The sequence below is a fragment of the Ascidia mentula genome, chromosome 6, assembly GCF_947561715.1.
Source record: "Ascidia mentula chromosome 6, kaAscMent1.1, whole genome shotgun sequence".
Classification (NCBI taxonomy): domain Eukaryota; kingdom Metazoa; phylum Chordata; class Ascidiacea; order Phlebobranchia; family Ascidiidae; genus Ascidia; species Ascidia mentula.
In genome coordinates this window covers 14603763-14629162 of record NC_138571.1, presented here as the reverse complement: position 1 = coordinate 14629162, position 25400 = coordinate 14603763, and the positions used below count along the sequence as shown (strand labels likewise).

The 25400-nt window shown below is 37.2% G+C and overlaps 7 protein-coding genes across 7 annotated transcripts; 3 read left to right on the top strand and 4 right to left on the bottom strand.

The window, feature by feature from the left end:
- Positions 1-7: 7 nt before the first annotated feature.
- On the bottom strand, positions 8-568 carry LOC145907271 (2Fe-2S ferredoxin-like). Its single transcript, XM_082994696.1, has one exon. It carries the CDS (start codon positions 566-568, stop codon positions 8-10), a length of 561 nt encoding a protein of 186 aa, XP_082850822.1.
- A 21-nt stretch (positions 569-589) lies between these two features.
- On the bottom strand, positions 590-2725 carry LOC145905990 (membrane-associated tyrosine- and threonine-specific cdc2-inhibitory kinase-like). Its single transcript, XM_082993365.1, has one exon. The coding sequence runs from the start codon at positions 2656-2658 to the stop codon at positions 946-948; it is 1713 nt and encodes a 570-aa protein (XP_082849491.1). The 5' UTR covers positions 2659-2725; the 3' UTR covers positions 590-945.
- A 1096-nt stretch (positions 2726-3821) lies between these two features.
- LOC145905992 (tubulin epsilon chain-like) lies at positions 3822-11931 on the top strand. The gene is made up of 10 exons (XM_082993366.1): positions 3822-3968; positions 8058-8237; positions 8433-8572; positions 9052-9164; positions 9247-9357; positions 9812-9988; positions 10354-10470; positions 10745-10903; positions 11172-11344; positions 11661-11931. The coding sequence occupies exons 2-10, from the start codon at positions 8101-8103 to the stop codon at positions 11929-11931; spliced, it is 1398 nt and encodes a 465-aa protein (XP_082849492.1). The 5' UTR covers positions 3822-3968; positions 8058-8100.
- Positions 3825-7503, bottom strand: LOC145905989 (ankyrin repeat domain-containing protein 13D-like). Its single transcript, XM_082993364.1, has 3 exons — positions 7270-7503; positions 6192-6332; positions 3825-5835 (listed from the first exon to the last, which is right to left on the bottom strand). The coding sequence occupies exons 1-3, from the start codon at positions 7449-7451 to the stop codon at positions 4416-4418; spliced, it is 1743 nt and encodes a 580-aa protein (XP_082849490.1). The 5' UTR covers positions 7452-7503; the 3' UTR covers positions 3825-4415.
- Positions 11932-11938: 7 nt separating the features above from the next.
- On the bottom strand, positions 11939-23035 carry LOC145905987 (vacuolar protein sorting-associated protein 35-like). The gene is made up of 17 exons (XM_082993362.1): positions 22781-23035; positions 22485-22608; positions 22063-22251; positions 21509-21608; positions 21130-21249; positions 20801-20884; positions 20414-20523; positions 19999-20095; positions 19566-19714; positions 19245-19340; positions 18744-18855; positions 18103-18255; positions 17239-17361; positions 16300-16479; positions 15801-16040; positions 12669-12812; positions 11939-12127 (listed from the first exon to the last, which is right to left on the bottom strand). The coding sequence occupies exons 1-17, from the start codon at positions 22977-22979 to the stop codon at positions 11939-11941; spliced, it is 2409 nt and encodes an 802-aa protein (XP_082849488.1). The 5' UTR covers positions 22980-23035.
- LOC145906217 (uncharacterized) lies at positions 13598-15646 on the top strand. Its single transcript, XM_082993640.1, has 2 exons — positions 13598-14120; positions 14589-15646. Exons 1-2 carry the CDS (start codon positions 13672-13674, stop codon positions 14950-14952), a joined length of 813 nt encoding a protein of 270 aa, XP_082849766.1. The 5' UTR covers positions 13598-13671; the 3' UTR covers positions 14953-15646.
- A 764-nt stretch (positions 23036-23799) lies between the features above and the next one.
- On the top strand, positions 23800-25344 carry LOC145905901 (protein ABHD13-like). Its single transcript, XM_082993222.1, has 2 exons — positions 23800-24298; positions 24406-25344. The coding sequence occupies exons 1-2, from the start codon at positions 23830-23832 to the stop codon at positions 25095-25097; spliced, it is 1161 nt and encodes a 386-aa protein (XP_082849348.1). The 5' UTR covers positions 23800-23829; the 3' UTR covers positions 25098-25344.
- The last annotated feature ends 56 nt before the right edge of the window (positions 25345-25400 follow it).

The following is a 25400-nucleotide window of genomic DNA, read 5'->3' as shown; positions in this document are numbered from 1 at the left end:
CTAGCAATTAATGGGGCTTGGGTTTGTGTCCATCCACATAAAAGTTCCTTGTGGCTGACGGCAGCCTCACAACGATCCCATCGAGCTCCTTAGAGAGGATTATTTGGCAGGATAGACGCGAGTTTTCTTGGAGAAACGGAGCGAGATCCAGCATGTCCTCTTCTTCCTCGTCAATCTCCCCCAATTTGTCGAAAAAGTTTTCTACGTAAACATGGCAAGTGCAACAAGCAAGAGATGCCTCACAAGCTCCTTCAACATCCAGGTCGTGTTTTTGGGCCAAATACATGACATTGTCCCCAACTTTTCCATTAATTTCATGTGACACGCCATCACGATCTACGTACGTGATTTTTACGGTTTCTCCGCTTTCAACTGTTGAAGAAAATTGTCTTCTGAATGAAGTAGCTAGACTGACAGTGTTGAACTGTTTATGTCTGTTTGGAATTGTGTAAAAATCACAACTTGATGAAACTGTTTTTTTACTTCTTTGATATAAATTTCTATGACAAAGTCCATGGGTCCACTTTGGTGGATTCCTCAAGAATCTATTGCAAAAACGTTGAATCATTGCCTAGAGTGGAGTCCTGGAGAATAATAAAAAAACAGAAAAGTAAGCACTTGTTTGATAAACTTAACTGGAAAAAAATGCAACAAAAGTAGGCAGACACAAAACCAGACATATATACTAACTGAACTCAAAAGCTAAGATAAAAACTTAATATTACACCTTGCTACATGGCAGTATGGCACCCTATAAAAAGCAAATTTTCTAATGCCAGACGACAATGTTGGCCAAGAGATTTCATTTGACGAAGGTATATTGCGTTTGGACCTATCAATTGTACATGCTACTAAATCAGTTGTACATGTTACTCATCCCATATACAAAATAGACATACAATGAAAATTGCACTTAAAAACAAAACTTTCATAGAAAAACAAAAATTATTGGGCAGTGTTTGAGTTGTCAGAGTCCGAAACATCGTTAAGCATATCTAAAAGATTCCGTGGTCGTGAGCATATAAACTTTTCCCGATTGTTGCTTTCCTCGTCAGAGGAATGTTCACTGTTATCCGAAAGGAAAAAGTCCATGTCATCAGCCATACTCCGGGCAAGCGACATTTTTTTCGGCATGCGGTGTCTGCTATGACTCAAGGGACTTATATCGGGCGATTCTTGTCCAGGTCTTGGAGCACGATTGGCGAGCGGTGAAGAGTTTCGAGGCGTTGGCATAAATTGTGAATAACTTCTGTCAATATCAGGTGTTAAAAACATGCTCCTACTCCGACTGTGGTCAACTGGTTCCAAAAGCTCGTTAACATATTCCCCCTCGATCGAGCTAACTGTGGATTCGCTGCTGTCCCAAGTTCTGCAATCATCATGTACACTTTTGCTGGAGACGACATTGGGAAGCGAGACAGTGTTTCGCACAAACGCCACAGGAGCAGCGAGAAGTTTAATACCAAAGGACATCAGAAGGCATATTGCCCTTCGAAATTCATCAAAGCGCTGCAGGAAAAATTTGTATGGGACAAGGTTTCTTTCTCTGGAACGCACAATGGGATGCTGTAACACTTCAAAGATACTCGGCCTTTCATTGTGGTTGGGTGTCATTAGCCATCTGACCACTTCATAGATATCAGAGGGCATTTTCGCAACACACTCCGAGGGAATATAACCTTGTCGGAGGAGCTGCCATGAGAGACCACTAGATGGTAGGTCCAAATTACAAGCAATTTCTAAAATGGCAATGCCAAGGCTAAAAACATCTGCCTTGTCAGAGAAGACACCATCTAGCAATTCCGGTGCCATATATTTGTTATCTCCCTCTCTTGCGTCAGCTATGTCATCGCTTAACCGATCCACAACTAGCCCAAAGTCACCGATCTTGCAAACACCGTGCTCTGTGACGAATATGTTGGCAGGTTTTACATCAAAATGAATGAAGCCATGACTATGAATGTGCTGGAGCCCTTTTAATAAATCAATAAGATACTTCCAAATCATTGTCACTGGAATAAAGGATTCATTTTCCAAACAGCTCTGCAAGCTCATTCTACAGAGTTCAGTTTGAATGTACAGTCTTTGCTTTTCTTCCCACGCTTTGATAAATTTGACACAATTTGGGTGACTCGGCAACTGTTCGTGTTTTTTGACTTCATCGAGTTTCCGCTTTCGATCGGCTTCACTTCGGAATTTTTCTCTTGAGCGCTTTACTGCGTACCTCTCGGAGTTGTCTCGACTTCTCACTTGCATTACTTCCCCAAATGACCCTTCGCCAATTTTCTTCTCAATGATGAAGCATTGTTCGAAATATAATTCCGATCGGTCGGAGTTATAAAACTTACTGAACATCGTTGAGTTGCCTGTGGGATCATCACCCAGCCGAAAGGAGACGGCATGGGCCTTTTCTGGTGCCCAGTTGCGATGGGGAAATACACGACTTACAGGGGCTGCACTTTTAACAGGGGACCTTGGCTGTGATGCTTTGTCAATGGCTGCACGGTGTTTTTTGAAGTGAAACAAGTGGTGCTGGTCACTTTGGATGAACTTTGGCATAGGTCGTGACCGGTTCAACTTGTCCGCAGGGGTTGACGAAGCAAGAGGGTTACGGTTGTCCATAAATACGTGCTTGCCTGGTGTAACATTGTTGGCCATCACTGCACTGTGTCAGGACAGATTCTCAACTCGTGTAGCACAACTATTTATTTCAAACGCATACCCTCATGCTGCACGACAATATGTTGTCAATTACTTTGACGTTAACCGCTGCAAAAAAATACTTCACTCACCAACACGATTAAACAACTAATCTTCTAAACAAAAGAGTATTTGCACAGTAGTATTTGGTTTAATTAGTAAGCATTAAATCTTCATTACGTCTGTTGCAATGCTTTGAAATTTCCCAACTTTACAAAACAAAAATATTCCCACACGTGATTGCACAGTGCGCAACGAACCGGAACGACTGGTTACAAAATATTTTCCACAGTGGTAGTTTTGCAACTTAGTTGTGAAACACATCGGTAAAATTGTGACCTTTAATTCAACATGTAAGTGTTTTTTTCGACAACTTTGTTGTGTGACCTCATCTTTTAATAACTAGCAGACTTAACTTTCCGCTTCAGCGATTGTTTTCCCGCCAATACTTCCCGCGAGATTTAATGAGATTGAGAAATGGCAGTTCCGTTCTTCACGGCAATATATCATTGTTTCAGAAATATGAATGCCTAAATTGTACTTCTTGCTAATGTTAAATAGTGTCCTTTTCGTTGTGCGTATTATTTTTGAACGCTAAGAATGTGTAAAAGCAACTTCCGTGGCGTGCATGTGCCTAAAAACTGATTTCCGCACATACGTGTATCAATAGATGCTATTGTGTTTATGGTATTCCACCGATTGTTCTTACCAACAGGGGCATCTTTTTGGGGTTCATCACATGTACAAACAGCTTGACAGAACGGCCAGTAAACAGTTCAAAAGTACGGCCTTTGTGGTCTGTCCAAATCAATCGCCTCCCAGGGGGATGAGGCTGCAATTCTTCATCAAACTTAAGACTTTGTATTAAAAGATTCTTCTGTGTATAAGGATTGCGACGAGTCTTTCGAAAATTAAGTTACCCTTCCCCAAAGTTTAGCTAAGGACATATTAAACTCGGTTATTATTCATTACGCTTAATTGCGTTATCGTCGAGTTGCGCTTTTGTGGTAGGGTAATACAATACCTGCAATAATGTTTATTTAACGGTCGTCACCAGAACAAGATTCTGCCTTTTCTCAATGTCCTGTTGTTTGCGATCACCTTGCACAAAAACTTGTGCTTTTTATTCGTTTTAAATGGCTGTTTTTAAACACAGTCGTGACCGGAACTTTTGAACAACACCAAAAAAACATTCACAGGTGACAAGCACATCACTAAAATTTGGGAAGAGAACATAACAGATTTGAAGACACCACCCTGGTGGAACAGTGAGGCACATAATTTCATAACATATTGAAAAAGTTAAGTTTTCATTTGTCTGTCAATGTCTATACAAAAGGATATTAAAAAAATCAAGGTAGCATCTGTAATGCTGAAAAGTTATGCTGTGTACACAATCCAGAATAGTTGTACAATCAATTTTATAATTACAAAAAATAGCTTTATAATATAAACATATAACTGTGCGTTGGCTGTTTATAGTTTGGTATGGCCAACATGCAGAAGAGAATCAAAGCAAGAAACAAAATTTGCTAACAGTTAATATCGTAGTACTGCTTGCTGTGAGATCATAATTGCATACAACACCAACAAAAACTAAACGAATTGTGATTTTAACATAAAATTATTTTTAATTCAGTAGATTAAAAATCATCATAGACAACATACAACACAAATAAATAAACGCAGTGCCTTTTTGCGATATAAAATCCTGATCATTTTTCCAACATAGATAGCTCCAAAACTCTTTGAAGCTCTTCATTTTCCTGTTGTTCCAACTCTTTATGCCTGTTTGCCTCCATGGCCGACAGTTTGAGTGCTCTTTGAAAGTCATCCTCGATACCCGTGCTTTCATCCAACGGGTTGCGGTTACGATTTGTGTTGCCTGGTGACGAGTTGCTAAGGGCTTCCATTAGGGTCACCTGCTCAGTCTCTGTTCCCTCCTGCATTATTAGACTTTCCTGGATGGCCAACTGCAGCAGACGGTCATCTTCTTCAACTCTGGGAGCTGGTAGCTTGTTGGAGATACTCATCACCTGGTAACCTTCTGGAGCTTCGAAACACTCTGATTCCACCATTATACTGGGTGATGTGCTTTCATCATCTGTGGCTTCCACTTGTGCCACAAAAGGAACTTCGATTATTTCTGTTCCTTTCATACCGTTGATGTTATCAAATGTGACGCAAGCGTTTAAAACATGGAACACCGGAATCTCAATTTTTACTGGAAACCCAGCGGGTAATTTCATCTTGATGAAGTCGCTGAGTTTTCGAAAGTGGGGACTTGTGGTTGACATGAGGTCAATAATGGGCAGTACCTGCTGAGTAAGGGACAGGGGAAACTCCTTGCACATCCAAAGACACCCCTTGAACTTTTGCACTTTTACTGAAGTCTCCTTGGGCCTGCCTATGTCTTTTGTTTTGCTGGCACTGTCGCTGAAATAATGTTCTGGTGAAAGTCCTTCGGGATTTCCTGCTGTCATATGCTCATTGTGTTCACTGTTTTGAGTTGATGCATTGTGGTCCAATGAAAAACCAGAAAAGGACTTGAGAAATCGGGATGCAATGCTGCTATTTTCTGTTTTCTTTGCTTCCTTGTCATCAACGTGCTCTGAACGTGATTTTGAAACTATCTCTACATTAGATGCAGAGTACACAGCTGCTTTGAAGCCGTTTATGGTTTCATAGCGGTCACTGCGCCAACCAAGAAACCCATATGTACTTAATTCCAGCTGTATGGTGTCTACATTCAAATGTGTACACACTACTGGATGTGTTAACCTATGTGCAATCACGTCCTGACTTGGGGTAAACATGTCCAAAGTTATGACATTATCATCAAATAAAACTTCCTCAATCACCTCTTTAGCATCATGGTTAATATCCAGAAGAGTGGCACCCTGTTCGCAACCTTTGAAAACAAAGCTTCGATTGCCCCTTTTCCAAGTCATGTTGTCGAAACCAAGTAGTGTTGTGTCCACTCTGATCGATGAGCCCTTTTTCCATATCTTACACACGTCGCTTGGGCAAACTTTGGAAAGAAGTGGAATCCAGCTTGTAAATTCCCACTTCATTTCAACATAGAAGTCGGGGGCATTTCGCAGCTCGCTCAGCAACTTCGGAACTCCCTCTAATCTAAAATGCAACGAGTTGCTTGCTGAAATGACTTTCAGTTTAAAAAGTTACAAACCGAAAAGCGTGTATATATAAAAACACAGTATGATACCAGTTTCTTGTATGAATGTGTGGCAATCATGGTTTGCTACAGCAAGTGTTAAATTTAATTGTTTTATAATTAGTTCCTAGTATGTAAGATTACTCAGTGTGCCTCTGTCCTAAGTAATTCCATGCTTATTAATAAGGTGGGGTTGTTTTGTTAATGGGTAAATATACACTAAGATATAGTTTTATAGTGGCAATATGGAAATTTCCAACCATATACTGTATCGCAAAACAGGAAGTCATTGCTTCCAACAAATAGTGCAGATTACCGTATACATGCTTGGCGATAGTCTCTGAACTGGAGAATTAGAGCCACCATTTCTGGGTCTCCAGTGCTAATTGCTTCATGAAGAACTGACCACCCATCTCTGTTCTCAGCCAGGATGTTAGCTCCATTGTGGAGAAGCAACCTTAACAAAGCCATAAGCTGTGTTGACTCAATGCAAAATTTTGGTTCTGTGTATGTTTTATATGTAAAACACAATGCTCTAAAATGGAAATGCTTTTACAAATTTGATAAATGTAACTTTAATGGAAAACAAATTGAGCAAATTTGTATTCCTAGGATGTGTTGAAAAACCATTGATCAATCGAAATATGATTCTGTAAAATGACCTAAAATATTATATTACTTTCTTTCCAGCCATTACACAAAAACTTTTCAGCAGTAGACATCAGCTGACTGATTTGTCACATGAGGTACAATTTCCTGGTTTTGTTCCAAACCAGTCATATCACAAACATATCCAAAGTCAAGCTTTTACTCTACTGCTTCATGCTGGCTTTACTTTTGTCCAATTATCAAGTATTTTTATACCTTGACTTTGCAAGTTACTTGAAGTCATGCTTTACTTCTTGCCAAATTGAAGATTAAATGAAATATTTGACATTTAAATGGGCAGGTTACTTAATGTGTGAAGTTTGAAAGCATAAATGTACAACATATGTACATATAGGTGTACTTCCTCTGGTAACATAAAATGTAGTACATATTATAAAAAACTATGCCAATGACATGTCAACCTACATGCGATATGATCATCCTGGCTATTAATTATAAACAATAGGTTATGTAAAAAATATAGAATTAATAAAAGACAATTTTCCGGTTGATGGGGCAAGCACAATTTGTATAAGTTAAACGGAAGTTTTTTTTTTGAAAATTTAAATATTTTTGTTTTCTGGAAGAGTTAAAAATGTACCACAAAGACAACATGTTTTTTAAAAGTGGTAACAAATTCTTTCCAATATTGAACATAAGGTTTATACTAGTCTTCGGCAACTTCTGAATGTGCCTATAATGTGGTTAATAAAGCTCCAAATTTCTTCTAAAAGAAATAAACGAACCTAGCACACTCAATATGTCCAAGAGAAACAGCCAGATGGAGGACAGTTCGGCCACGAGCGTCAACTTTTTCTGTGTCCCTATCAGGTTGACTTAACACTTCACGCAGCTTGTCATACTGATTGTGCCAAACAATCCAATGCAATGGATACAGCTCTGACAAATTGTTGGTTGCTTCAGCCATGGTACAATATTTACTATAATTCTAATATGTGCATCATAGTTAACTAACCCACATAGCTGTGAAACCAAATTGTTATTTCTCTGGTCATGCTATTTGCTACGCAATTCGACGAAATAACCCTTTGTACTTTGTAGTGATAAACGGTACATGCGTCATCTCGAATTTATATCCTACATACCAATTCATTATTGACGAAGAAAAATACGATTTTAACACACACGAATGTACAGACGCATAAAGATAGAATTACGGATTAAATGAAGTACTTGCGTCACATCCAACCGTCAGTACAAACGCAAATTTCCGAAAACAAGTAACCCAAAAATGCGCAAAAACAACAATAATTTTGACAGAACCATTTATATCTGTCACGCTTTGCTGATTATTTTTACGGGTCATTAAATGTGCAATAAACCGTAGAAAAGCACATGCGCCAGTTTCAAAACATCAACTTAATCATTTGTTATGTTTACGCGTGCACTGTATGTTGGCCTTATTATTTCAAAAACTTAGTTAGTATACTGTTAACTTTAACTGCTGCTGCAACTAAAGCATCTTTACCATGACGTCTAGTTTGTAATGTTTTTCTATTTGGCATTTCTGCAGTTTATAATTTTGCCAAAGGATTTTGTACACTGCCCAATTAATCATGACCCAGTCAATTATGATTCAAGTTGGACAGTGCGGAAATCAGATTGGATGCCGGTTTTGGGATCAGTGTTTACACGAGCATGCGTTTTACAGCAAAAATGGAATTTATGATGATGCAATATCCAGCTTTTTCAGGTTTTCTTGATAAAAATTAACATTTGTGTATAAGGGACAATGACTTCATGATTTGTTTTATGACTGTTTGCATTAGAATTTAATATGTATGTGAACAAAAAAATATTATGTATTGGTGCTTTGAAACTAATGGTAGTGATGTACACATTTGGTGCCTTGTTTGATGACTTACTTCAAATGTGCACAATTTTGCAGAAACACAGAGACTTACAGTGATGAGACATATGACCTTCCAATGCGAACTGGTGCAAACAAAATTAACAAACTGAAGGCACGTGCAATATTGGTGGACATGGAAGAAGGTGTTATAAATGAACTTTTGCAAGGACAATTAGGTAAGAAGACTGAAGTAAATAAAAACTTGTGGTAGGTATATAATAATGAGGAATTTATGAAACAAGACAAATGGCACCAGATTCTTTTAAAATGATTATAACACTTCTATCACACAAGGAAAAGGTGTATTGTGCCAAGCTTTTGTGTTTGTAATGCATTTCAGCTGTAAATTGATTTGCTAATGAATTACTGCATCACTTAACAACCTGTGTGGTTTTATAAGTGCCCATACCACTTTGCTTCTCTTTTTTCTTGTTCATTTGCCTATTGGTCGATTAGATAAACGTTTAAATGATTTGATAAACTGATAAAAAACTGTCAGTAAAAGTTTTTTTGGAATGTTTTAATTTTTGATATGAACTAATGATGCTTAAGCAGACGAAGTTGATTTTTAAATAGTGTTAATGAACTAGCTGCCACAATCTGAAACATTGTGATTCAAACAAAATAACATAAAACACATTGTTGCTTTTTGAAGGTGAAATATTTGACAGCAAACAGCTTATTACCAACAGTTTTGGTTCAGGAAATAACTGGGCCGTTGGAAATAAAGAATACGGGAGACTCTATCGAGAGCAGATAACGGAGCAGGTGTGGCACAGAAACTGCAATAACCTGATTTAAACTACATGAACCTAAAAGTTAAGATAACAGTAGCAATACTTTATGGCAGGTGCGGAAAGCTGCAGAGTTGTGTGATTGTCTGCAATGCTTTTTTGTTTTACATTCCACTGGGGGAGGAACTGGATCTGGACTGGGAACATCACTTCTGTCTATTTTACAGGCATGTAATTGATGTGAAAAGCCCTGTTGTTATGCCATTTATGCATATGTTGTACGTGTGTTCATTGTGCACTGGTGTTATTCTAATGAATTCTGCTTCAATCCTATTCAATCATGGGGCATATATTTACTGTACCTTTAACCTTTATAACATGCAACAAGGATATCAAAACACTAAAAATGTACAAAAGAAACCAGACAATAGACATTATATAAGCTATTATATGATCAGCTCTAACTACAGACAGTTAACCAGCTAGGCCAAATTCAGTCACAAACTGCACTAATGAGACCTTATGGGTCGAAACTGTAAGTAATGTCTGCAGCTCACTAAACAATACATGGTATTTCAGTAATTGAACTTAACAGGAGTCATGTTATAAGCTCAATTCATTTAGCCTTACCATGTAGAATTAGCAGATAAAAGTGAACCAAATTTTTCCATTTAATTTTAGGATGAATTCCCAGAAGTGTACCGATTCGTTGGGGCTGTTTATCCATCCAGTGACGATGATGTCATCACTTCTCCCTACAACAGCGTCCTTGCAACTTACGAGCTGACAGAAAAAGCTGATTGTGTTCTACCCATTAACAACCAGGCACTGATAAATATTTGCAACAAAATACAACAGGTCAGTCTATTTTACTGCACAATCAAAAAGTGACCATTAAGAACCTTTGAAATCATGCAAATATGTGATAATTCATTGTGGGCATGATATTGTGTCTTAACAAGAAACAAAAAAATTTGAAATAATGCAAACTTTTTCTTTATTTGCTGGATTGCATGTGAAAAACTAATCACTATTGGTTCATTTGTTTTTAAGCACCTAAACAATGTTTCACTTTTTTCAAATGGAGCACTGTCGTACTGTGCCTGCTGGTGAATTGAAAACCAAGGGTGTTGAATCTTAGGGCACCGACTTGTATATTATTGGATGTGGCACAAACTCTTTAATTTACTTTTGTTTTGATATGCTGCCATGGTGGCATTTAGGCTGTCAGAGCAGGAGTGTCAAAGAAACCTGGAAAATCAAATGCGAAACCTTTTGATTCAATGAACAACCTAGTAGCGAATGTAATCCTGAATATGACAAGTTCCTCCCGATTTGAAGTAAGCGATATACTGTTTATTGCACGAGCGACAATCATTTGCAAAACACTATTCACTGAACTTGTAATATAAAGCTCAACATTTTGGAGTCTCTAGTTGGAAACCAATTGTGTGTTAATATTTTAATTCATGTTTGGCAATAGTGAAATGGGGTGATAACAAAATACACAGAAAAATAATCGTTGAATGTGGATTTTGCAAAGCATAGAAATAAAGTAGCACATGAATCAACACCCTCAAATATCAGTAATTCATTGAAAAAAATATTGTGCAGGGCTCCTTGAATGTGGATTTAAATGAAATTGTGATGAATTTGGTTCCATTTCCTAAACAGCACTACCTAGTGTCCAGTTTGTCGCCGCTGTATATTTCGAAGGATGTTGCTCTACCTCCGCGCAAGTTAGATCAGGCTTTTGAGGATTTATTCTCCAAGGTTTGCAACGACCTCGACTTCATGTCATGGATATTTCAAGCTTATTTAAAACAGATTGATTGGAAATGTCCACAGAGACCTATTGAGGGGCTCGACTGGACTTTCCCAAACAATAATCCTTTTCGTGATTAAAGTTACTTTTTTTGGGGGGGGTGGGGCAAAAAAACGTGTTCAACCATTTTATCTGTGGGAGTCCACTGTGTTTAGAACTCAAACTAGCAAAAGAGAAACATTAACATAAACTGTGTTTTTTATGCACTGCAAACAGGAGCACCAGTTGATGATTGCTGACCCACGCCACAGTCTCTATATGGCGTGTGCATTGATGGTGCGAGGCAAAAATGTACAGACTTCTGACCTGAATCGCAACATTGCAAGACTCAGTCGTAACCTTACATTTGTCAACTGGAACCAGGAAGGCTGGAAAACTGGTTTGTGCAAGTAAGTGTGGAGCATTGACCTTGCGTATTTTCCAATTATTTTAAATTGGTAAAAAGTTTGTATAGTTATAAACCACCTCATTAATAAGAACCACTTGCTTTTATCACATAATGTCAGTTTAGTCGGTTATCCAGGTTAGCTGTATCATAAGGGGTAAAGACATGGAAAGGAATCTGTTTCAAAAAGTTTAGTGTCGGATAACCGGGATTCTAAAGGTTTTGATTAATTCATTCCGATTGTACTATGTATACATGTCAACCCTTATGAATTATGTATACACATGATTATGAGGTAAAAAGTTTAATTTTTTGTTTAGCTTGCCCCCGATAGGTCAACAATACTCGTTGCTTGCCCTCGCCAACAACACATGTGTGAGACATACGTTCAGCGACCTGAAAGACCGCTTTGTGAAGTTGTATAGCCGCAAAGCACATGTGCATCATTACCAGCGCGTCGACGGTTTTGAACCGTCACTTTTTGATGAAAGTTTGGCGTCGCTTAATGGACTAATCAAGGAGTATGAAGAAATGGAAAAGTCAAGTTTATCTGGAACTTGCCCTTCAATTGAACGCTTGCAATTGGTGTGAGTCGTGTTTAAGCTGCCGTGATGTCCCCGTACAGAATGTCGCCACCTTCAGCTATACTCTGTTCCTTGCGATTTCGAATGTGGTTGAGCGTGTTGTCGAAGTGCATCTGGATCATGGAGCTTTCATCGTTGTCCTTGAGCTCTTTGATCTCGTTTTGGATCTTTTCTATCAGCTGGTTTAAAAGTTCCATCGTGACCTGAATATGAAATATTGCACATTTGTCAAAAAATAAAAACTTTATTTTCTTATATTTAGGCTGTTAATCTTGGTTTAAAAGCTTATAAAGCAGATGACAGTTTAGAGTAATCAACAGAAAACAAGAGTGCATTCGTGAATTCTATCATGCTGTCCTACTTTGGCAAAGGCTTACAAAAGTCACAATCAATTTTCTCAAAGCAGAACTTAAGTATATTTTAGTGGTAAAATAGTGAGAACTCTTCGAGCAAATTTTCTGGTAAGGCTTAAGTTGACTGTTAACAATTAGGTTGTCAATTAACCTTTACCAAAAAATGTTGACATCAGCCTGAGGCATTTACTCAAAGAATGAGCACAGTTGTAACAAAACAAAGACATGGTAGTAATTCATTTCAAGCCCACAGTTGTCTTTACGGTTCATTGACCATGAATACGGAAACGTTGATTATAAAACCTTCACAACACATGGCGCCTAGTATTGTGTAACCCAACACCTTTGAGAAATTTAAATTGCCACACTCAAAGCTTAAGAATCCACTCACTTCGTTGCACCCGCGTTCGTAGAAGAACAAATATTTGTTCAAAATCTCCACAAACAATTGGATCTGCACCGCTGACTCCATACACTGGTTGGCAGTCCTAATTCCCTTCTTCAGACATTCCAAAACTCGTCTGGAATCTTGCATCTGAAAGCAGAGAAGAAATTATGTCAGTTGTGTGCAGAGCAAACTAAGTCACGCCTTTTCACACAACAAGTATCAGATTCCACTGTGCTTCAATTTATTCTTTGAGCTTGACTGGCAGAAAAAGGGACCTAGACTAAAGCGTGGGTCGCGATTGTTGATGATGTGATAACAGACAGGAAATGGTGGTGAAAGCAAGTGAATGTATCAGCTTTGAATGTGGTTTGTCAGCCATATGTGAGGTTAGTTTACAAAGGAATTTTGGATCATTCAGTTATTTTGTGAATGCGTGCTACAGAAAGTTGATACGCAATTGTTTGAGGAAGGGTTACATGGCATTTTTTTAAAACATTCATATCAACAAAATTATGACCAAAAAAGAAAAATTTTGATTTTTTATTAACTTTTGCAAAAGTTTATTCAATTGCAAAACAAACAACAAGTTTGAGAGAAGATTAAGAGCTGCCAGGAGAATCAGAAAAGTCAAGATTACATTTTAAATAGAAGCATTTTATTTCCAGGGTACATCAATGTTTGGCAAATTGAAATAGAAAGGCATTTGATCATAACCGTGCCTGGCAACATTTATTTGCATTGGCATCACCATAAAACTGTATATCTGCCTGGCTAAGCAATTAGGCATCAGTAATCCAGATTGAAAAAAAAATGTCACTTTTGTGAAAATTTACTGATAATCCGCGCAATATTAATTAGCTACTGCGTTAACATACGAAAAAACGTTTTGATCGTCCCAGCAATTAACGATCGCCAAAACAAAATCCTCTGCGCATAAAACAAATTTTTCAATCTGGTCAGTAATAAATCTTTTTTGTTGTAAATACAGATTTAATCAGGTATAAGCATGGGTAACACAAAACTTCATTCTTGTGATTTATGGAACAGAAATTACACAAGCAGCATCGAAGGCCTCTTCCGAATCGTTGAACTATTTTTTGGCGGTGGAGCGTGGGGCATTATGGCTACGACCCCGTTCGCCACAACCACAGGCCCATTCTCTTTCTATATGTGGGTGGTGGTGGGGTCCTGGGCCATTACTTTAGCCATCTACTTACTTAATGTCACAAGCCCGAAATTGTCACCACAGCCAACACTTAATAGCCTTGTGATGTCTGCATGTTTTGGGGTGTTGCATATTATCGCTGCTATATTGTTCTGTGTATACGCTTTCGAATTCCAGGAGTGGACAAAGTCACAAGCCATCACTATTGCAGTGCTTGTATGGATTACCACAATCATTTATCTGTTACACGGCAGCTCATTAGTCACATATTTCATGCAAACTGGAAACAAGTGAGTTCACTTTGTCACCTTTTTTAAGTGTGTTTATGCCCATATAAGCATTAAGTTAAAATGAGTGCATGTTTTACTCACAACTGATAAAGATTTGCACACATTTCCACTGAACCTTGAACAATATGATTTGACATTACAAGGTTTTATCTTGTACTCATGAAACATGTTAAATTATTGGGGTAGATTTATTCATACTATCTCACTAAAAACAACAATATTTCACTCCAAATGACGTAACTTTACATGCAATCAATTCTTAACCATAAATTTAAAATAAAACACTTTTTTTATTATTAAGTGAAATGTTTTGTGGTAAAAGGCCTATGTGCTTGTGAGCGGGGAAACATTACTTAGTGCGTAATTGGAGAGAAACTGCTCACAAACGTGATGGCCACCATTGACCTCTCAACAACTTCCTGAGATCTGCCTCAACTTCTGTAATGACGTCGGTGTTTTTTTTCTCAGGACCGAAGGAGAAGTCACTTGGTTTTGGGAAGGAATTAAAATGTCAAGTGCAACCACCCCAAAAACGAAGCCAGCGCGAAAACAGGATGCAAACTTCAGCGAAGTTATCTCCAACCCTGTGCCTGTTGGCTCGTATGGGGATCCGGCTGCCGTGCAAATAGACCAAGGTCATTCCAACGACGAAGAAAATGGAAGAAGTCAAAGTGTCGACCACGGGGTTATTTACGAGGATGTACCTATGGAGCCGAGCGCACCTAAAGTGGATTACAATAATGTGCAACCAAGTGATATCGACCAGGTAAAAGTTAAAGTCGAACAACAGGGCAGAGCCGTCGAAGAAAATGAATACCTCAATCCAGTGTAAGCTGCACGCACACCACTCCAGTGCAGTTCTTAAGGTTGTGTACATAGGTTTGATGGTTAAACATTCTTAAGTCAACATTCCAAAGGAGGGCTGTGCCAAGACAAAAGGAATCACACGGCAGCAAACAATATTAAAACGGAACAATGTGTTATTAAACTTTGTATGTGAAGAGTTGTAAAACTGTTGAGTGCTAGTTCGTTTTTAAGAGAGACGCTGATTTGTTAACAAAACTTTAACTGGTTTTCAGTTTGAGAATGTTAAATTTTACAACGATTTTTTTTTATTGTGGCAAGTTCCATATCCTTTATGTCTATTACTCTGTACAGATTTCCATTCCAGTTGTTCTAAATGTTTTTAAATACTTTTGTCTACAGTGCCTTGTTGTTTAAATGAACTTAGTGAGTGTATTTTAGTGAAAACTGGAAAATGGTGTTTTACTTGCCAACATTCAGTTATTGATTAGAATCGAAAACGACATAACAAAAGTGAAATTTTTATGTATCTAGTATTTTGCACAAGGTATAGTTTTTCAAATTTCATTTTGACTTGTTTAATCTTGCCCACATTTACATCATATACATAATTTGTCAAATCATGACTTGCTAATGCTGCGAAGACGTTGTTTCTTGCCCTAAGCTTGTATAATTCAATTGAGCGACACCGTTTGTGCTTGAAATAAAAGACACCAAAATTCTTTGAAACAGAGGCAATATAGGAGGGTTTAAAACCAATCACAACAAATATTTTAGGACTGGGAGGGCCCTCACTGCAGAAAACAACGCCGGTTTAAAGCCACTTCACCACCAACAAGTACCTTGCCAAGAAACGGAATCAAACTTCTACCATACCTCTTGTCCTTTTGTCTCCTGCGTCCTTCCTGACCAGAAAAGATGGGCCACGTGGGCCACAGCCCTCGACTGGTCAGGCTTCTTGAGCAGCCGAGAGGCAGCATGGGCACATTGTGTTCGCAGAGGGGCGTGGCTCTCTTCACTAAAACAATGGCAACGTTCCACTGTACTGACCAACAACATGACAGCAGCTAGCTGGGCACGACTGTCTGCAATCTCTTCTTCGTAAATGGAAAATGCCTGTACAAGATATTGTGTACATTTTATAAGTAATTTTAGTTTATTTTTGGTTAGTTTTTTTAAATTTTATGAAGGCATGGACTTGAAAATTTCTCAGATTTTGCGGATAAGGTGGTAATATACAACATGACAAATACATAAATCACTTTTGCACACATAACAAAAACCTTAACTGTGTAAATTTGGTCGCATTATTGGTGATGCTTTATGCATTTTTTTAACAGAGTTTTTGTTAAAAACAGTAAAACTGGGAGCTTACTTGTGATATGAATTCGTATGCGACGGCTTCGTGGTTTTCAAATCCCAAATCTGATGCTGTTAAAGCTCCTTGTAAGAATAATCTTAACGGCAGTTCTGCATAATCCTCTTTACTCAAAGTGTTTATGATGGATCTGCTTGTTTCGAAGATCTTGGCACATTTCTTTTCCCAACGATCATCCTTGAGTAAAATTTATATTACAAATTAATGTTGAAAATTATTTTCAATTTTTCTGCAGTGAAATGTATAAGATGTTATTCATCTTTGGACATTTCTATTGAACTTGGTGGAGGTTTACAGTCAAGCAAAATCAGTATTAATACATATTTCCCTCAGTATTTTTTTATGTCCAGGTAAGCCAGACTGAAAGTTGTTACTTAGGCCTTGGAGAAATTGAAGTTCAGTAAACATTATTTCTATTTACACAACATAGCGCATACAGAATTTACCAATTCTGGTCAAAAAAAAATGCATTTGGGTACCCAGTGTTTAGTATAGCACTGCAAACAAACGATACAGTGCGTACAACTTTTATAAACTGGTGACACACTCAGTCCCAGAAAAAAACAGCGCTAAAGCATTTTGACCTTCTTCTATAGATAGTAGGCCTACACTTTCTATAACCTTTTTTAGAGACGAATTCACAAACATAATACATGCTATGTATTTTGTCAGGGCAGTTGAAAGATCGTGCAGTTTGATATAGAAATAAAATTAGCAAGAAAGCCCCAACAAAAATTTAGTCTGAAACTTTCTACATTGGTTTGCAGCTTGGCTGACCAAACAGAAAAGTCTGGATTAAGTTGAAGTTCATGGCAGTTGTGCTCTTGTTTGTGATAATGTGCGACAAGTAGAAAAAAGGAAATCAACATTTAACACTATATTGATGGGAAAAAAAATAAATATTCAATACTGTTGCTATTTAGACAGGTGATTTACCTCGTCTTTTATATCCTTGTACAGTCCGGCAAGTTTAAACGCTGAGAAAACAAGTGATGGGAGAGTGTACAACATTCTAGCTTTACCACCCTTCTCAAAATGTGTACGGGCTTTGTTCAGTATCTGCCAGAAAAAAAAGTAATAAAATATACACATACACAATATAGCAAGGTTCACAAACAGAACAATAACTGAAAAGTTTTACAAAAATCTGTCAAGATTTAGGCCTGGGTAGCAATGTCGCGTTTTTTGTTCGCCGTATGTCACATATTCATGTTGCCACAGACCACTGAAAATATTCTGAGTATTCATGGTTGAGAACCGCAACATGACTGTGTAAACAGTGCTTCTCAATTGAGAGTGCGTAAAGCATTGGCAGAACGTCCCAACCTTTTTGTCCTGCTTTTGTTTACGTCAGAGTAGTCACAGACATTGCAATATAACAAGACTGTAACACTCTTCCCAAATTTCCATGTTTTCAGGTTATTGTAAAATGGGCTGACACATTTGGAAAATAGGGGTTTATGAACCATATGGTGTAAGTATTTAGAGGTTGCCGCAGACCTTCTGCCAATTCTTTACGAACTCATGGTTAAGAACCGCAACATGATTGTGTAAAGCAGTGCTTCTCAATCGTGAGTTCGTTAGGCATTTGCATAAGGTCTGCGTCAACCTCTAAATACTCACACTATATGGTTCATAAACCCCTATTTTCCAAATGTGTCAGCCCATTTTACAATAACCTGAAAACATGCAAAATTAGAGAAGAATGGTACAGTCTTGTTATATTGCAATGTCTGTGACTACTCTGACGTAAACAAAAGCAGGACAAAAAGGTTGAGGACCACTGGTGCAAAAACTTACCAAATAATGTTGATCTGGTGAGTCGGAACTTAGGAGGTGAATGAATCTTCCAATTAAACCCTGTTCATCCACAAAGTCCTCTTCATCTGTCTCCGTGGGTTGGTCAGATTGTTCTTGTATCAATGGTGATATTAGCATGAGAAGGGAGTGTGTCTACAAATGCAAGAAACCATGAATCAAAGATAATATGATAATCATAGTAGATCAAACGTTATAAACACTGCTGCGCTCATCATCAGTGCTGTGAGGTGACTGAGTTGCAACCAGGTGTGCACAAAGGTCAATGTAATTAACTTTAGAGTTTTCCCAACTGAGTGCAATGCGTAATTTAAAAACATATGACTGCTTTGTGACAAAAATGTTAAACATCAGAACATTGTGTTTTGTGTGGCACAGCATGTACTTGTGACAGAAACATGTTTTTTTTAGGCATGTAAGTGTGTATTGTGTATGATGGAATCTGAACTACATCCTCCGTAAGTCCATCAGTGGCAAAACATTTTAATGAGCACTTTTTTTCTGTTATGCACGCATGTGGACATCATTCTTATGCAGCACGACTAATGCAACTGTTAATTCCCTGCCTAATTAATCTAAGTAAAAGCAAACATGTGACATAAACACAATGAGTAGATTGATACCTGGTCTGCAGTTGGTACGACTGTTGAATAATCCAAAGCGTTGGTTACAATTTTAACAGCGATTCTCTTTCTCGAGTTGTAATCCAGATACTCATATAAGGGTGCGAAAAACCTAAAATAAAAGTACATTACATCAAGACTTGGTTGCTGGAGACATAAACTTTTTCATGCACTTAACAAAAATGTGCATGGGTGAAATTATTCAACAGAAAAGTATCATTCACAAGAATACTTTTGTCATTTGTCATTTTAACAATAAAAAATATATAATTTGTTCAAATACCACAAAAACAACAATAAATTTATACCACGTAGAGTGAATACAAAGCTATGACAGGCAATTATCTGCCCACTTAAACCTAATGACTAAAATATTTCTTTCTATTGCAAAGATAAAAGATAATTTTTTTTCCACAAATCGGGCATTTGTGCACTTGATCTTGCTTGTCAAACTGTATGGTACAACTACAAAAAGCTATTTATATGGTCATATATACTTACTGAAGTTTTAAAACGGTGAGCACGTTGTTGTAAGCTTCGATCGGGACACTGAGCAAACTTGAAACTTCTTTGCATAGAGTTGATCCATTTAACACTCTGTAAAACAGAAACAGAATAAGGTTTATCGATTTGTGAAAAAAGAGTCACAAAAATGTTATAAATAAACTACGGCTTATTTTTCTAATAACGTTGTGTTTTGGCAAAGTGGCATGAGTGTAGGATGGATAAGTGTTTTGCAAACAGAAGGCGTTTAGTTTCTTCTAATAGTAGTCTTACAGACATACAAGATGCATTTTTTGACCCCAATAAAGGGTAACATACGATTGAATATTTGCTTTTCCAAACACTTCCACTGTGGACTCCAAGACCTTGTCCATGTAATCCACCCTATCAGGATAACACTTAAATGCCAAATTCAGAAGAGCTGTTTCCATAGAAACAATATCCTCCAGTTTCATATCTGGTCTCGTCTGCAACAAGGTATAAATAATCACAATAAATGAAGCGAAACTTATTTTATTTAAACCAGTAGCAAGGCCCATACTGTAGGTCGTGGCACAGAAGTCCACCATTAAGAATTTTTTAGTGGACCACAGTGATGATATTGTATAACATACTTGATACAAGCCATTTTAAAAAAATGTTTGAACAGCCATTTGAAAAAGTTTGGGAACCACTAATCTGAGAAACATTTGCACTAAAACATTGAAACAAAGTTCAGTTTTTGACTGGCTATACTACATTCAGTGGGCACCTTGATAATTGCGGTGACTTGCTCGGAGAAAATGTCAAACAGCATAATGTCTGATGGAATGCCTTCGCCATCGTCTCTGGATACATAATGCGCCAATCTAAAAACAATTACGTTTTTATTTAAACAAACAGCATAATGGAATGTATGTATGCATGGAAAAGAAAACAGCAAAGACACAGCAGCATAGAGTTCGCTGTTCACTATGCCATAAATCTTTAATATTTGTTGCCATATTGTTGCTATCTCAATCAAAAATGTCATCTCCAAAACTAATTATTGTGATTGAAGTTCAAGTCATTATCCAGCCGAACTTCCATAGTTAATCACAATATATAGTTTTATGGCCAGCAAAGAGTTGAATTATTGCGTTTTATTTCACTTTTCTAACTCCCATTGCGGACAGTCAGCAATTTACCTGTCTATCAGAGCAGTTATTGTGTTCTTTACATTGACTTGTGGGTGGAGATCTGCACATGCATGAAGAAAGCTTCGAAGAGTTTGGAGGTGAAACTCATCGGGAAAAACCTGACCGACAAAAACAAGGTTATATCTGGTGCACAGTTGACTAAATCAGTGGTTCTGACCCCCTTATACAGGAGGACTGGTAAAATTTTAAACACTTATATGTCCTGGTGTTTTTATGAAAGCTAAACCCATATGTAATAAACAGAACATGTTCATAAAAAAGAATATTCAATAGGGCAAAACTAATCACTTCAGACTTATTTTTCCAGATAATTTCATGTTATATAAAAATATATAACATATATTTGAGGACCAGTAAACAAAAATACTGTCCAACCTGGATAATGCATTCCATGAGGTATTCTTGTGCGATTGGGTCATTGCAATTGACTACTTGCTCCAGTATTCCATTCAGGACAATCTGAACAAGGAATAAAGAAATGTTGGTCAATGTGACATTAAACAATTCGATTACTTTGGGATACTTTGGTGGCCACAACAAAAAAACATAACTTTGCAAATGCAATTTGGCAGTTTTAGTAAAAATTTTACAGAAAAAATAAATTTTCTTGACCTTTTGAAAGACTGGTCAGTCAGAGCCGGTTCTACTAATCAGTCTTTTGTTACTTTATTAGAGTAATAAGTAAGTCAATTTGTTTGTATCACCTTTCTGTAGCTGTTGACATCCACGCCATCTAGTTGGCTCAATCGCACGAGGTTAGTACCAACCAGAATCCTCAATTCCTGCCTTTCCCGTTCTCTCTTTTCCCTCTCTCTGCTGTGACCCTGTGGGAGAGAAGATTTTCATAATCAAATATCTTTCATTCAGAAATTGTTGTGGGCGTAAATTAAATTCTAAATCTGCACACTTTGAAGTGTTTTAGGACCAGGCAGGATTGCCCTACTGTGTAGGTTTTTAATACACACTGTTTTTTAAACTTTAAAAAGAGCATAAATTCGCCCATATCAATATTTATAAACTTTATTTTAGTAAATGCACAACCTATGTAAAATTTAACCAACACCATTTGAGATTCGTTCTTACCAAATGCTGCATCCTAACCCACAGTTTGTTCATTTCAGCAAAGTTTAGAAGGATGAAATCGATGGCACACTGAACTGTTGCAGGGGCTTCATCAGAGTCACTGCAAATTAGATAATACTTATAACTAAATCCTGCTATGAACATAAGACCTGTTAATTTATATATTTCTCGATAAATTCCACATTGACAAATGCAATGAACAGTATAGGGATTATGATGCCTTCATCAATAAGAATCAAAATAGTATGGGAAATAGTTTTCAGACTTCTCATATGAGGACTACATGTAGCGGAACCAAATAAAGTTAAAGTCTGGTATCATTATTTTTTTAACAAAAACCTATATCATGCTCTTGCATGAAGTGTATGATGCTTTTGCATGACAAAGCAGAATGGACCCCCTGCGATGACTCTTACTTGGCAATCTCAGTAAACATATTTTGATCATTAGGTGGCACCGCAATCAAGGCATTGCAGCCAAGCTGGATGAAATCCACTATTTCACAACAAATCAGAGCAAGATATATCAATACACGAGCAAAAACAACTGATTACTTTTCAGCAGTTGACAACTTTCCATCAGGCAGAACATTCTTCGTGCACTGCAGGAGGTAGTTACGAAGAAAGAGTCCCCGCAAGGGATGTTGTACTCCTCTGCACATCTCAACAAGATCCTTCAGTATTTTTTCACAAGCACCAGGTTTGATTTTGATATACACCACCCCAACTGTAACCAGCAGGTATCTGACAAGAAAGAAGTACATTAGTTGTGATTCATTGTTTGGAATGGAAAGTGTATTTAAATCTAAAACACATCATTGACATTATAATGTTAACCACTGTTTTAAACATTTGAATTGAAATATTTTTAGAAAGGCATATATAGGTTTGCTACCCACAAAAACAGTTCACAATAGGGTACATTTATAGTCTATCGTAGATACATTTACTGAACATGATGTGGAGGAAAAACTTACAAACGTGGAATTATATTTCCAGCGTACTGCACCAATTCATAGAGATCAGAAACATGGTGACCTTTTTGAAACTCATCAGTTAAATAAAGTTGTAGGTGTCTCATTTCATCACAAACTGCCATATCTAAGAATGTGCAATGTCATTATTGTTCGTATATGGTCATAACTCATATCTATATGTTTGCTATTCCAAGTAGTTGTTTGCATTTAACAACAAACACTTCACATTGACGAATACTTTCAAACAAAAACTGAATGTTTTTACCCAAGCTATATAACATGTATTTAATACATACACAATTCATAGTAATTCTTTGGTGTTAGGGCAGATGTCCTCAGTTCTTTAAGGAGTTCGGAAGCATGTTTAAGGCCGTCCATCAATTTACTCTTATCCAATTCCCTTTTCATGTGGAAACTCTCCATTTTTACAACTTGAAGAGCAGCATCCAAAAGGCGCTCCTGCTCTTCCGAGTTGGACACTGGTGTTTCACCCATTGTTGTTCGGTATTTTTTCTGTGTATTTCTATTTTCTGAATGAAGATTTTTGGTTTATCGTAAAAATTTTGCAACTTAGCAGTAATTGATTAGCTTTAGCTTAAGTTTACAACTTTTGTTGCTACAGTTACAATTACAACCCTCCTAATAATGTTTTATACACTACAATTAATAACAACTAGATGTCGGGAATTTACTATTAAAAACGAAGGATAAATCAAGATACTAATAAAACTTGTTCACAATTATAGATTCTCGCCTCCTGCACAACAAGAATTGAACTTTGGCCATTGTTGGTGCCGCCAAACGTTGAAATTTATTGTATTTGTTTTTACGCATTTTTTGAATTTTATTATTTGCTTTGATTTTACTTTGAATTCCATAAAAATTTATCGCACAAATTCTCAGTAAAGGGTGGTAAAAAAAACCTTTTCTAAAATGTTTTCTTTATCATTCCAGGAATCCTCATTTTCGTCATGCATGAACTGTGGTTGAATTGTATTCGTCACGTTAGTTAGTCAGTTGTTTATATTTTAAGTGAGTTAATATACTGCAAATGTTATGTCAACTGTTGTAGCAATGATTGGGGCATTAGTGTTTTGTTGCGATAGAAAGTAGCACTACGATTTTCTTTATTAACTACATTAGTATAGGCCTAAACCGTTCAATGTTCTTAACAATTTTGAATATTAAAGCTTGTGAATATTTTTTTTATCATTTTAGACTGCTACATAATTTTATTAAAATACCATACAAAAAACAAACTCATGTCTAATTTGTTTATGTACTTTTTAAAACGCTGTTTTTTTGCTAAGTGGCAAAAAATTATGTTGGAGTAGGGTATAACTTAATGACAATGAAGTTTTTGAACTTACTGCTTTCAAGAACCCACAGTAGCTACACAAGACTTGTGAAATCAACCCCCTTAATCAAAAACTCAAGACTAAGATGGTGTTTCCATCTGTTGGGACATTACTTCAAGCAAACCACCTCCTATGCACCTTTCCTTCTTCTGCCCATGACACTCATCTACATTAACTATGGCCAAGTTATTACAGGAGTGATTAACTTTGTTTTGCTGACATTCATTGTGATATTCTTTCTTGGGATTTTGTATCAAGCCCAAGATATGTTGCTTTACCACCCCGAAATGCCAGAAAATGCAAGGATGTATGTGGGTGCACCACCTGCTGTTTATCCTTATGATGTAGTGAATGTAAAGACAGCAGATGGAGTAAATTTACATGGCTTTTTTCTGATGCAAAATGTTGAAACTCGCAAAGATGCACCCACTCTTGTTCATTTCCATGGAAATGCAGGTAGCATGTGGAAAGTTTTGCATTAATTTTACTTGACATTTGTATTTTATTGTTTAAATTTGTGCTAATTGTACTTTGAAGAGATTTGACTAGACTTTTTTTTTCAGGAAATGCTGGGTTACCCAGTGCCTTACCACTTTATGTAACTTGCGGAGTAAATGTTTTGATGCTTGACTATCGTGGGTATGGCAAAAGCAGTGGAACTCCTTCAGAAAGTGGACTTTATATGGATGGAGAAGCAGCAATCCAGTATTTACACACACGTCAAGACATTAACACAAACAAAATTGTCCTTTACGGCCACTCCCTTGGTGGAGCTGTTGCTATACATTTGGCATCTAGGTCGCAGTGGGCCAAAGGTCGTGTGGCTGCTGTAATAGTTGAAAACACGTTCACAAATATTCCAGACACAGCAGTCCATCTTTTTCAATCCATCTTTCCATTTCTTAAGTTCCTGCCTAAATTTTGTTTCAAGAATAAGTTTGAGTCCATAGATAAGGTTAGAGACATTCATGTTCCGATTCTCTTCATATTTGGTGATAAGGATGAGGTGGTGGGAACAAAGGCTGTGCGTGCACTGTATGAAAATGCCCACAACCCGAGGTCGGCCATCCTGCAAATCGCTGGCGGTACGCATAACGACACCTGGTGTTGTTCCCCCAATTACCAGAAAGCTGTGTCTGATTTTTTGCAAAAAGTATTCGACCCATCATCCCTTGTTGGAGTTTCTATGCCAGAAAGTTCTGAAGAAAGAACTTCAATGTCCTGGGAATGGCAGCAGCAAATTGGAAACCACTGATTTTGTCGGGATTAAAAACTATAATATTGTTATACATGGTCTGATATAATATTGGTGTCAAATTTTTCAAAAAAGTGCCTGTTTTAATAAAGTTGAATTGTCGCTCATACATTGTTATATGAATTTATATAAATTTTATGAAAACCTTTTTTTGCTTTGTGCAGAAGTTTTGTTGCAAAGCTTTGTTTTGAGCTGATGAAAAATTTTGGTGGAGTACCTACAGACCTTGCATGTTGCTAATCAGGATTTTGCCTGAAATACAGTGGCGTATGTTTTGGTCAATCGATATGTACAGAGGACAGT

Bases quoted from the DNA above. Each gene is read 5' to 3' on its own strand.
- LOC145907271 (XM_082994696.1), bottom strand. From the start codon at position 568: ATGATTCAACGTTTTTGCAATAGATTCTTGAGGAATCCACCAAAGTGG.
- LOC145905990 (XM_082993365.1), bottom strand. From the start codon at position 2,658: ATGGCCAACAATGTTACACCAGGCAAGCACGTATTTATGGACAACCGT.
- LOC145905989 (XM_082993364.1), bottom strand. From the start codon at position 7,451: ATGGCTGAAGCAACCAACAATTTGTCAGAGCTGTATCCATTGCATTGG. The intron at 6,333-7,269 runs GTTCGTTTATTT...GGCTTTGTTAAG, and splicing joins GGACATATTGAGTGTGCTAG to GTTGCTTCTCCACAATGGAG. The intron at 5,836-6,191 runs GTAATCTGCACT...GTTGCATTTTAG, and splicing joins TATCGCCAAGCATGTATACG to ATTAGAGGGAGTTCCGAAGT.
- LOC145905992 (XM_082993366.1), top strand. From the start codon at position 8,101: ATGACCCAGTCAATTATGATTCAAGTTGGACAGTGCGGAAATCAGATT. The intron at 8,238-8,432 runs GTTTTCTTGATA...ACAATTTTGCAG, and splicing joins GCAATATCCAGCTTTTTCAG to AAACACAGAGACTTACAGTG. The intron at 9,165-9,246 runs GTGTGGCACAGA...ACTTTATGGCAG, and splicing joins GAGAGCAGATAACGGAGCAG to GTGCGGAAAGCTGCAGAGTT.
- LOC145906217 (XM_082993640.1), top strand. From the start codon at position 13,672: ATGGGTAACACAAAACTTCATTCTTGTGATTTATGGAACAGAAATTAC. The intron at 14,121-14,588 runs GTGAGTTCACTT...TTTTTTTCTCAG, and splicing joins TTCATGCAAACTGGAAACAA to GACCGAAGGAGAAGTCACTT.
- LOC145905987 (XM_082993362.1), bottom strand. From the start codon at position 22,979: ATGGGTGAAACACCAGTGTCCAACTCGGAAGAGCAGGAGCGCCTTTTG. The intron at 21,250-21,508 runs GTAAGAACGAAT...TCTCTCCCACAG, and splicing joins GGGTTAGGATGCAGCATTTG to GGTCACAGCAGAGAGAGGGA. The intron at 19,341-19,565 runs GTATGTTACCCT...TCTGTTTTACAG, and splicing joins GGAAAAGCAAATATTCAATC to AGTGTTAAATGGATCAACTC.
- LOC145905901 (XM_082993222.1), top strand. From the start codon at position 23,830: ATGACAATGAAGTTTTTGAACTTACTGCTTTCAAGAACCCACAGTAGC. The intron at 24,299-24,405 runs GTAGCATGTGGA...TTTTTTTTTCAG, and splicing joins TCATTTCCATGGAAATGCAG to GAAATGCTGGGTTACCCAGT.